The sequence below is a fragment of the Eublepharis macularius genome, chromosome 1, assembly GCF_028583425.1.
Source record: "Eublepharis macularius isolate TG4126 chromosome 1, MPM_Emac_v1.0, whole genome shotgun sequence".
Classification (NCBI taxonomy): Eukaryota; Metazoa; Chordata; class Lepidosauria; order Squamata; family Eublepharidae; genus Eublepharis; species Eublepharis macularius.
This window is the reverse complement of record NC_072790.1, coordinates 138,497,359-138,509,690: the sequence shown is the minus strand read 5'-3', so window position 1 is coordinate 138,509,690 and position 12,332 is coordinate 138,497,359. Positions and strand designations below refer to the sequence as shown.

At 42.4% G+C, this 12,332-nt stretch overlaps 1 protein-coding gene across 7 annotated transcripts in view; it reads right to left on the bottom strand.

The window, feature by feature from the left end:
• QKI (QKI, KH domain containing RNA binding) overlaps positions 1-12,332 on the bottom strand; it is a 277,266-nt gene that overhangs the window by 112,815 nt on the left and 152,119 nt on the right. For all 7 annotated transcript variants that reach the window (XR_008596476.1, XR_008596475.1, XM_054970351.1 and 4 more), the window contains exon 4: positions 2,003-2,146. Coding sequence is in view for 5 of the 7 variants with exons in the window: in XM_054970351.1 (XP_054826326.1) it covers positions 2,003-2,146 (144 nt within the window). In the remaining 2 variants the exon portion in view is untranslated. The remainder of the gene's footprint in view (positions 1-2,002; positions 2,147-12,332) is intronic.

Genomic DNA, 12,332 nt, shown 5'->3' with positions numbered 1-12,332 from the left:
GAGCAGTCCATTCGCTAGTAGAGGCTGTCTTGGTAGTTCTTTCCTCTTGGATCAGTGCTAAGACCTTCTTTGAGATGGAGTGGGTATGGATCCAAGGCGTCTTCGAGCACAATGGGCTGTCGGCGTATCGATGTCAGCTTTAGATTCAATCGGCCAGCGGCATCAGATGATGCTGACTTGGTTGCCTTCAGAGCAGGCTCTGCTGCCGCCAGCACACATTCCAAAAGTGCCGCTTTCAGCTAGGTGGCCCTCTCTGCATGGGTTTTGGGGTAAAGCCTTGGCAGGATTTACAAGCCTGAGTGTTATGTTCTTCTCCCAAACAGAGCAGCCAAAGATCATGATCATCTGTCTTTGTCATTTTTGTGCTGCGCTTGGGTCAATGCTTAAACAAGGCTTTCTCAGCCACAACTCACAAAGATCCCGAAGAAGAAACAAATAGACAAACGCTGATCTCCTGAATGATGAGAACGCTACCAAACATCTCTTACTGGTGGCAAAAGAGGAACTGAGGGTTAGAGCTGTTATGGCACGAAAACAGCCACGCTTGCGCTCTGGGAGGTGAAGGCAGCGGACAAAAAGCTACAAAAAAATTTCCAATCGGCAGGCCTGTTTGAGACTGCACAGAAGACTGGAAATGAACTATAGCAAATTTTCTGATATATCAATCATTTGTTAAAAGAGTGCCCTATCCAAACTAGCATTGAGTGGTTATTTGTCCTCATGATTAAATTGACTGTTCTGCTTGGTACGACGAATTTTAACTTCCTATATTAACTCAATTAAATTCTGAATCCTGTACTAAAAGAGAAATACATTGATATTATCTTTCCTCTGCATGTCCAACTTTTGTCTAATTTTATTCCACATTCTACTGAAAAACTGTTGCACTTACTCCTTGTAGACCTTTGGACTTCGGTGGTGGGAGAATATATCCTTTTCAGAAATGTTATTTAAGCTGCATGATGGTCCACTGTATCTTATGTATTTCTGTGCCATGAAAAATTAACTATAACTCATATAATGTGTACGATCTGTTCATATTGCCAAAGGGAGACCTTCAAAGAGTTTCATGCACAGATTTCTGTTAATGTGTTTCTGAGTCTACTAGGGAAATAAATGCTACATTCACATTTTATGTCTTTTTTTTCTAAGCAGAGTTTACCAATTTGACAATTATGTTAGAACAGGAGAAAAACTACTAATCAGGGTGACAATGTGGAGATGGTGGAATTTCTATGATCCAGACAGGAAAAGAAAATAGATTGCTAGACTCAGTAAGCAATACAGGTTTCAGATATCATGCCTAATTTTATGTATGCTAGTGGGCACTTGGATTTGTACATTCTCGAACACAACCAGAAGAGGTAATTTAGCTGTGCACAAAGGTTTGCTTATGGACCACAGAATTTTGATCTTTCTAATCTTTCCGTAGAAGTCCATGCCATGTTGTAAACTACTTTTAAAACTTCAGAATGTTTAGAAAACTGGCTTTCTAAGCAGCAAAAGGGGATGATATTTAATAATTTTAAGAAATTAGATACAGTTTTCTGGACTGTGAACAAAGGCATTTAAAGTAATCCACAGTTCTGAATCATTATCCAGTTGTACACACACCATAAAAGGACATGTTATAATTTTTTTTCCAGTAAGAAAAATGCTGCTTTTGAAAAAGCAAAAGATATATACACTTCTATATAGTTTCTGACATTAGCGTAGCCTGTTGACAAACCTTAAATATTTTACAACTAAAATTAAAGATTATTTTACATTTTTCAATCTCTATTATTTTACTTTTCTACCAAGGAAGTCAGGGCAGCACACATGGCACTATTCTCCACTTTTATCCTAGTAATCCTGTGAGGTAAGTTAGGCTGAACAAGTATGGCTCAGGGTCACCTGGCAAGCTTCATGGCTGAGTGAGAATCTCAATCTCAATCTCCCCAGTCCCAGTCTAATGCTATAAAAACACATCTCAAATTATCTTCTCAATATAGTTACTTACTGCAGGTACCAGTAATTTTTTTACTTCCTCCACAGCTCTCTTCAATTTGATTTCCGCTCTGTTTTGAGCATCTTCCACAGTGATTAGTACATGCAAATCTTCATTCAGATGTTCCCAATTTGGCTTGCCTCTGTTTTGTTCTTCCTGGAAAAATAATTCACATTTAATTTGTTGCTTCAGCAGCATCAGCTTAAAGTAATAGGATTGAACATACATGATTTACAAAACACAATCCGAGAGAGATGATTTTCTTGTAATTTTCATTCTGCTAGCACAATTCACAATCAGGTGTAAATTTCAAGGGGAAAATTACTTCTGTGATTTATAAAATATGCCAAAAGTCCAAAATGTATTGACCACTAGGGAGAAGGGTTAAAATATGGCCTTTTCATTTGAAAATTAAATGGGATCAATAATAAAAGTTTAACATAGCAAGGTCCAACCATTAAGACCACGGTTAGCTGAGAAAAAATGGTGAGGCTGCAACTCACTTACAAAGTAAGGAGGAGGAGGCACACAATTATTGCAGGAACAGGATTTGAATGTGCCATTATAATTTTCTACTGAAATTGGCTTGGGGCAGAATGAACATTGCTTCTGCACTAGGCAGTATCAGGTATACACTAAAAACCCCATCGCATAAAGAATATAATATTTTAAATTATCATTGTCATGCAAGCCGTTCAAACGTATTTGGGATGGAGGCAACAGACTTCAGCAATTAGGAAGGATCCACAAGAAGCTGCACATCATCCCAACCAAGTATTGTGCTTCATGTATGTTTTTTAAAATTGTTATTATAAAGATACAAAATTACGTTCAACATTCAGTCAAAAGTTACAAAATATACTAAAATAGTGGGTAAAACTGCAAAGATCTATTTCTTTTTTTCTTTTATTCTTTTCCTCAGAATGTCTCAACAGCTCAACAATCCCGTCTCCAAAATTCAAGTCCAGTGTCTTGAATTTGTGACTTGACTACACTAGTGACTTATGTTTTGTGTGCACTCTCATTAAAATCTTTGTGTGTTATACTGTCAATTACAACCAATTCCCCAATCAATATTAGGAAAAGACAAGAGGGAAGGGGGGGGGACTCAACCTGAGAGTCAAGTCAGGAATACAGATGGGCACGAACCAAAATACAAGCCAAAATTTGGCACGAACCAGGCTGGTTCATGGTTCACAAACCGGTGGTTCATCAGAGCCCATTTCTGACAAACTGCCACAAACTTTAGGCTGGTTCGTTTTTTGGTTCTTTACTGCAGACAGCCTGGCACTGATCAATCAGTTTCCTAGGTAACAGGGGATGGACTTTCTGCAGACCTTCTGCTGGCCCGGAAGTGGCCTCCTGCTCGTCCCGAAGTGACCTTCTGCTGACCTGGAAGTGACCTTTGCTGACCTGGATTTGCTGACCTGGATGTGATGTTTTCATGGACCAAACGAATTGGTTCGCGAACCAGGGCAGCTTCATGAAAGTTCATGGTTCATGAAATGCGACAAACCATGAAACACACAGTTTATTCCCGCCCCCCCCCCGCCCCCGGTTTGTGCCCATCTCTAGTCAGGAACAGTGCACAGAATCTTAGGGTTAAAAATAACATATATAGGATACCATTAAAAACTCAGATCACAGTATATAACAAGATGAAATTGCATGTCTAATAATAGAGAATCACAATAGTTACACACCTATATTAACCAAAAAAAAAACCCCAACACCTTTCAGCTTCAGTGGTCAGAATAATATTAACACACACATGAACCAATAACTATATGAGTATTAAAAAAGTTTTTCTTTTTCAGGCCAGGTAGGTTGAATATGGGTCACTTAAAAAGTGAAGCTCCAAATTATGTTTATAACTCAATTCTGCATTGACTGAGGAGCCCTCACTCATCAAAGATAATAACAAAGGACTACCATTCTGTCCTGGACCATAGTTAAATTCCCAATGTGTGTTCATGTGCAAACCAGAGACCAGGTGTGGGAACCCACCAATCACACACGGAAACATAAAAGGACCATTTTAAAACAGGATCAGTTGCCACCAAAGAACACAATAGAATTGTCCAATGGTCCAGAGAATGCTGAGTCTAGACGGTATACAGAATGCCTGCACAAGTAGGCCAAGTATGCGAAGCTGGAGACAAAATTACAAATAAGAAATGGCAGGTGGGGAAATAGTAAGTTGTTGATTAGAGGATTTACACTACAACTCTGGGAACAAGCAGCTTATTTGTCTACTATTAAAAGTCACATTAAGAGCTTTATATGTATGAACAGTTTCTATTTTGGCAGATATGTAAGAAAATCAGAACTTAGTCCTATTATACAACAGAAGGCTCAGCTACTTTAGAAAAGACCAGAGTTTTTCAATGCACGGCATTTATCATTTATCATGCTATCAGCATATTTGAAAGAACCCAAGCTCTGATTTGCAACACATAACTGTAAGATATATAAGCACTCTCAACAAATGCACCCTACTCAAAGTCCTATACAGAGGAGCATGTGTTTCATTCACAGTCCTCTGAGTTCTAGTAAAAATCCAGCTACCACCCTTATGTAATTCTTCGAGCATTTATAATAATAATAACATAATGATAACATTCGATTTATATACCGCCCTTCAGGACATCTTAATGCCCACTCACAGCGGTTTACAAAGTGTTATTATTACCCCATAACAATCACCCTGTGAGGTGGGTGGGGCTAAGAGAGCTCAAGAGAACTGTGACTCGCCCAAGGTCACCCAGCTGGCTTTGTGGAGGAGTGGGGAATCAAACCCGGCTCTCCAGATTAGAGTCCCGTGCTCTTAACCACTACACCAAACTGGCTTATAGTAAACTAATGATTGTGCATTAACATTTACACAGCTCAGCAGGAGGCTTTTTTCTAAATAAAAGAATAACTTTCAAAAATAAAAGAATAACATTCAAATCAGTCTAGAAAAACCCTGGATGGCTAGCAACCCTGACTACATCTGTGTGTCTCATTCTTTAGGGTTTTTCAGCACACTTGATTTATTCCTGATTTTCTTAGCAGTTGATCTCCAAGCATTAGAATTTATTTCAATACCGTTCTTCAGTACATCTGCCCTCTTTCTATTTTTACAGGTGTAGAGTCAGCTTATTTTGTTCTGTATATGACTTAAATAATCAGTATTTTCAAGTGAGCGTTCTAGCGCCATCAATTATATCATCAGTGATATCAGAACACATGCCCCCTTTTATACTGATACTGGAGAGCACTGCGTGAGCTAACCCAGAGCCAGTAGGAGACCAGCACGGGCGGGGCAAACCGACCTCTATTGGGACAGAGCCCAGAGTAGCAGAAACTATGTGCTTTTCAAACTGCACTGCTTTTTCTGGTACTGGAGGTGGCCACCCCTTCTCCCTTGGGGTACCAGGGGTTTTCCAATTTTTTAATTCTCCCTTGGGGTACCAGGGGTTTTCCAATTTTTTAAAAATAATCTATTTTATATTGATAGATCAACCTATCATTGTAATAAAAGGTGCTGCATGTTCTCTGAAATCCCAGATTTAATTTTTTAAAGAATAAAGTCTCTGCCCCTTCTATTGTGGAGATATGCTTTTTCCTTTGTATCTCCACAAAGGAAGGGGTTAGACACTTTTTAAAAGAAAATTTAAGCTGGGAATTCGGAGAACCTGCTGCATTTATTATTATAATATCAAAATGAAACTGATGATTAAAAAAGACCAAAACAATACCATGAAGGGAGAAAGGAAGGCAGAGGGAGAAGTGGTTCTACAATGATGAATGGCCATCACCCAAAAGTGGATTGGACATGTGTGGGAATGGGAGGAACAAACAAAACCAAAAGAAACACTAGCTGGTGCAAAATATTGGTGCAATCTTGCTATCTTGCAGCTTGTTTACCTTCAGAGCTAGACAGAGTATGCATATCACTCCCATTCTGCAGTCACTCCACTAGCTACCAACTAAATACCGGGCTCAATTAAAGGTCATGACTACTATATTCAAAGCTCTTCGTGGACTAAACCCATCATATCTGCAAAACTACCTCTCTCCCTAAGTACCACTATGGCAGCTTCACTCATTTGAACAGCACCTTCTGCAACTAATATAAGATGATACCCTGAAGATATGAACCACTTATATAACAGCTGTCTTGATTTTATGAAATATCTGACTACTACAAAACAAATGGTATTTCACTGGCAATTTTGTCTTGAATTGCTTCAGAAAGTAGTTTATTATCTACATAGATAGCAGACATTAAACTTACACTTTATACAAAAATACGTTAGCAAAACAGATCTTTGGACACTTACCGTGAAGGGTCCTTCTCTGAGGTCAGGGGGACATCTTGGGTGTTTCCCACCGTCCGATCAGGGATGCTGGAAGTTGAAATCTTCTTCCTCTTCCTTGGAATGTGGGAACACCCCTTCTTCCCCCAGTTTGAGTGAACCCCCATAGCAGTAATAACTAAGAATTATAAAAATAACTGCCAACTATAACTCTAATCTAACAAACAGGTAAAGAAGAAACAGATAACGGAATTAGATCAGACAGAAGGAGTGATAGATGATGATTTAGGGAGGGCAAGATGTCCTGACCTCAGAGGAGAAGGACCTTTCACAGTAAGTGTCCAAAGGTCCGTTCTCCCTCTGAAGCAGAGGACATTTGGGGAATTCCCAAAGCAGTTCCCTTATGACCCGGGTGGGTTAAGATCTTCATCCCCTATGGCGTGTTGGAGTACCCTTCTGCTGAATGCTGCCTCTGTTGATGAACAGGTGTGTATATGGTAGTGCTTGATGAAAGTTGATAACGACAACCACGTTGCCACTTTGCAAATATCTTCTACCGACGCATTCCAATGGAGGGCAGCAGTGGTTGCGGTGCTCCTGGCCAAGTGAGCCATGATGCCAGTCGGAACAGTGAGTTTGAGGGCTTTACAGGCCTCCTTTAGGTCGTGATGGAACGCACGATAGCCACTGACGACATGTGTTGGCCAATTCTTGGCAGAGTGATGTTGATGAACAGAGTGTCGGTCTTCCGCTTATCCTTGGTTCTGATGAGATAGGCTTCAGGACTCTCCTCGCATCCAAGGTGTGCCACTCCTGTTCCTTAGCGTGCCTTGGATTTAGGCAAAAAGAGGGTAAGACAGTCTCTTGGGGTCTATGAAATCTGGAGTATGCCTTAGGTAAGAATAATGGATCAGTCCTCAGCATGCCCCTATCCCCATGGAAGATGCATAAATCTGAGTGAATGGATAGGGCTCCTAATTCTGATATACGGCGTGCTGTTGTGATAGTGATCAAAAAGATGACCTTCAACCTCAGCCACCGTAACGAAATGTCTTTCATCGGCTCGAATGGGGGTTTGGTGAGAGCAGACAAAACTACATGAAGATGCCATGTTGGGAAATGATAGATCGAAGGTGGGTTCAGTAAAGAAGCCCCTCTGAGAAATTTCCTTACATGTGGATGAAGAGCAAGAGGTTCCTTCTCTACAGTAGGGACAACTGTGCTAATGGTGGTTATTTGTTTCTTAAGTGTAGCTGGTTTGAGCCCCCTATGCAGGCCTTCTTCAAGGAATCCTAGGATGCTGCCTAAAAGCAGATTCAGCGAGTTCAACCTTTCGTGACTACACCACCATGAGAACGCCTTCCAGGTTGAATCGTAATTTCTTATGGTAGATTTCTTTCTGGAGGCTAGGATTCTGTCCACGATTGCAGTTGAATGTCCCCTCTGTTGTAAATGCTCCTGCTCAATCTCCAACCTGTTAGTGCCAACCAGTCGGGGTGTGGATGCCATATCAGACCCTGATGCAGTAAGTCTGGTTGGACTTGAAGACGTAGTGGTTGTCTGATGGCCATCTGTTGCAACATCGAGAACCATGGTCTCCTGGGCCACCATGGTACCACCAAAATCACCTCTGCTTCCTGATCCTGAATCTTCCGGAGCAATCTGGAAAACGTTGGAAGAGGTGGAAAGGCATACAAGAGGCCTAGTGGCTATTGTGAGGTTAGAGCTTTGGTACCTTCCGCTTTCAGATGGAAAAACCTCGAAAAGAAACATGGCACCTGATGGTTCCGGTGAGATGCGAACAGATCCACCTCCAGTGTTCCGAAGTGGTTGACAATGAGTAGGAAGGTGTGTCTGTTGAGAGACCATTCTCCTGGGTGGATGGACTCCCGGCTCAGCCAATCCGCCTGGACATTGAGCACTCCCCTGATGTGCTCTGCTTGGATCAACCGTAGACTGATCTCTGCCCAATCCTGTCGGACTCCTGTATTAGTCTTGAGGATCTGGTTCACCCTTGCCTTTTGATATAAGATTTGGCCGCCACACTGTCCATGTGGATCAGAATGTGGTGTCATGTTATCTGCTGACTGAAGTGCTTCAGCGCTAAATAAATGGCCCGCATTTCCAGTATGTTTATAGGTAGTCTTTTCTCTTTTGTGGACCACTTTCCCTGGTAAGGGATCCCATCCATCGTAGCCCCCCATCCCAACAGGCTGGCAGCTGTGAATATTTGAATCAGTTGAGGGGTGAGAAAATTCCTTCCCTGTTGAAGGTTGTTCTCGATAGTTCACCATCACAGACTGTCTTTGACGGGAAGTGGAACATGTATCCTGATTGTCTGCCACATTGCTATTTGAAGCTGGTAAGGTCTCAGAAGTGACTGTAACGGTCTGAGATGATAGCGGCCCCAATAAATGGCTTCCGTGTTCGTGACCAGAAGTCCTAGGAGCTTGGCCAACTCCATGAGGAGAGGGGATGATTGTTGGATAATTGATGACACAAAGAGGTTTGGTTTTGAGGATCTTGCCCTTGGGTAAGATAAAGCACCCTTTCTTGGTGTCTATTATCAGACCCAAATGGTCCAGACGCTGGGACGGTTATAGAGAATGTTTTTCCAAGTTGCTGAGAAAACCGCGTCTCCTTAGGAAGTGGATTACAAATGATGTGTTCTGATTGGAAGCTTCCCTGCTGTCTGCTCTTGTTAATAAGTCGTTCAGATAGGGATGTACGTGTAGGCCCATCTCTCAAAGTCTGACGACTGGAACCCCCAAGAGTTTGGTGAAGACCTTTGGTACCATTGAGAGGCCGAAAGGCAGTGCTCAAAACTGAAAATGGTCATCTTTACGCAAAAATGTGGGAACTGTCTGTGTGCTGAGGCAATGGGAACATGTGGGTACACCTTCGTTAGGTCTACAGATGTCAAGAACTCCCCCGGCCAAAGGACCTCTGCTTTCGATCGAAGGGTTTCCATTCTGAAATCTGATGAACTGATTTACGTATTTTTAAGTCCAGGATTGCTCTCCAGTCCCTGTTCCTCTTCGGAACCATAAAGAATATGGAATAAACTCCCCTCCCTCTTTGGGAGGTTGGTACTGATTCGATAGCTTTGATGTCGAGAAGATGATGTACGGCCCTGAGAGTGATTACCTGTTTGTGAAGATCTTTCTTGAGGGGTGACTTTAGGAAATACTGTGGTGGAAAGATGAATTCTATAGAGTAGCCGTTGGATACTACTTCCCTGGCCCAGACATTTGCCTGTGACTCCACTCATATCTGTTGGAAGAGAAGTAGTTGGCCGCCCACCGGAGCTGTCAGCCAGTCAGGCTTTCTGCCCCTTGTCGTCAGAGTTGAATCTATTGTTATGATTCGTTGTCTGTCTGTGAGCCCTGGGTTGGTAGAATCCCTTTCATGACGAAGTCCTCTGGAAATTCCAGAAACGTTTCAGATCCTGGCGTACTCTAGGTAGTGTGTTGGGATCTAAATGTCAGAGGTCCAAAGGAACACCTCTCTGTCTGCTTCAGCGACCTCAGCATGGCTTTCTTCTTGTCCTTGGTTTCCACAAGTATCTTTTTGAGTTGATATCCAAACAACTTCTTTCCTTGAAAGGGATATGACATCAAGATCACTTTGGCTTGAATATCTACTGGCCAGGCCCTGAGCCACAACAGTCATCTGGAAACTGTAGATGCAGCCATGGCTCTAGAGACAAAGGATAAGGTATCCAAGGTGGCATCTGCAGTTAGTCCCTTCAAGCAGATGTTTGTTGTTCTCGGGAATTAACTGGATGAGTCTCCGGACCCATACCACTGAAGCTCTAGCAATGATGGATGAGATCGCCGAGGCCTTCATCGACATGGACATTGCCTCATGAGCTCTCTTTAAGGCAGCATCACCTTTCTTGTCCAGGTTGTCTTTGATGGAACCCTGTCCATCTTCCGAGACTAGCCCCTGAGACTGCAGTGCTGTCACTGAAGCGTTGATGACAGGAACCTATAACAACTCATTGGCAAAGTTAGGTAAATTATAAAGCTTTTTGAGGGCTTTAGGAAAGTGCTTGCATGCCACAGGCATGACCCACTCTGCCTTGAGTTGGTGTTCAAAGTATTCTGGAAATGGAAATACTTTAGACTTTTCTTCAGCTCTGGGAAAAAATTCCCTATTGCCCTTGGGTCTGCACTTGGCCTTTGCTTCCCCCTCCTCTCCCCGTTGGGTCTCATGGAGGTCTAGAGCTGAAAGGGTCTTGGCTAGGAGGTATTTATAATCCTCAGCTTGAAATAGTCTCTTGGACTGGTCAGTACTGGAGGCCTCCTCCTCCTCTGTATCCTCCGGGAGGAACTCTCCTTCATCAGAGTCCTCACGCAAGGAAGAATCCCCATGGGGCCCTTGTGGATACTTGTCAAGAAAGAGAGACAGTGTGTTCTTTCTGGCCGCTTTTGTTAGCCACTTCCCGCCTTGGTCTCTTTCTGCCCTAGAGGGCGCAGGTAACTCTAAGGACAGGGAAGTGACAGTGGAAGAAGCCTCAAGGTTGCAAAGTGACAGAATTTCCTGCTGCATGGTCTGTCTGAGAACAGACAGAAATTCCAGGAGCAGTGTTGACTGTGGGGCACTTACATAAGCCACGGGTGGAGCTTGGTCGTCATTCCAAGTCGCTGGGATCTCATTCTGCTGTAAATCTCCTGCCGGGAAATCGGCCTGTGCATCTGACTTTCCCGCCAAAAGCGAACTGTGCCCATTAGCGCCACTTGTGGCCTGCTGGCTATGGCACACTTGTGGAATGGGATGTGTCTCTGTGAGATGGGGCCGTTTGGAAGACTGAGCCTCTGTTTTTCATGCCTATTTTCCGGGGAGCTGAGTAGCCTGAGAAGGCATGTCGGCGCTGGCTGCCAGAAGGATGGCTCCTTGGGGAAGACCCAAGGCCCTATCAAGAAAGCTCTCTTCGGAGTCCAATGACTCCCTTGAGTCCATCCTTCTCTTCCTTTCCATCTAAGTACTAAGAAAAAGGGAAGCTTTATTTTTTAAGAGGAGAGGGTGAGAGGACAGACACAAGGTGAAAAAACTGACAGGGCAAGATTGGGACACAAGAAAGAAATTAAAAAAGAGCTAGATTGAAGAAGTAGGTCAAGCAGGACAATGGTAGCTAAGCTAACCTGAAAGCAGCTGCTCTCCCCTGAGGCAGGAAAAGAACTGAGGGAAGAAGGGGTAGTCCCACACTCCAAGGAACAGGAAGAAGATTTCAACTTCCTGTCCCCCCGACTGGATGGTGGGAAACCCCCAAGATGTTCTCCGCCTCAGAGGGAGAACTCTACAGTTTTAGAAAAATTGTTTCACAGCCATGACAAGAAGGTTTAAAATTGTGCACTAAATGCAGAAATTATTCTATAACATGAAGGGTAAGAATGCTCCACCCTTGCTAATGCAATGCTTTGGTTCATGCATTTATACCCCAGCAAGGTACCAAGTTTGCATCTGACAATGAGTCTTTACATACACGAAGCCACTGTGTAATACAAAAGCTGAAACAGCACAAGGCTAGAGCATCTACTTGTGTGTTCCAGTACAATGTGGCCTCCTATTTCTCTTTTGTAGCCTCCCTTATACTGCAGCAGATAAATAATTTAGTATCATAGTATACATTCTTCCTAGCTAATTACCAAGTTAAGCCATATGGTTCATGTTAAAATATTATTTTTTAAACCTATAGCATTATTGAAAAGAACATCTTAATTTTATACATTAAACACCTAATTCACATCTATAAAGCAATGTATATAACTACACAGCAATTAGCAGAAACATTCCAACATATCAAGAGAAATGTCAGAAAGATGTGGAAGAATCACATCTCAATGATGAGATTACATTTTCAAGGTCATTTGTTAAAAGTTTGCTAAGTTGATGAAACTATCTGGCAAGAGTTACTTCATAAACAGCCTAGTATTTTAAACCTATTACTGCTTGACAGGTGCTCATACAAAAATCATTTGGAATCACTTATAATATCTAGCATACAAACAGATGTTATGCTATTACTTTTAAGA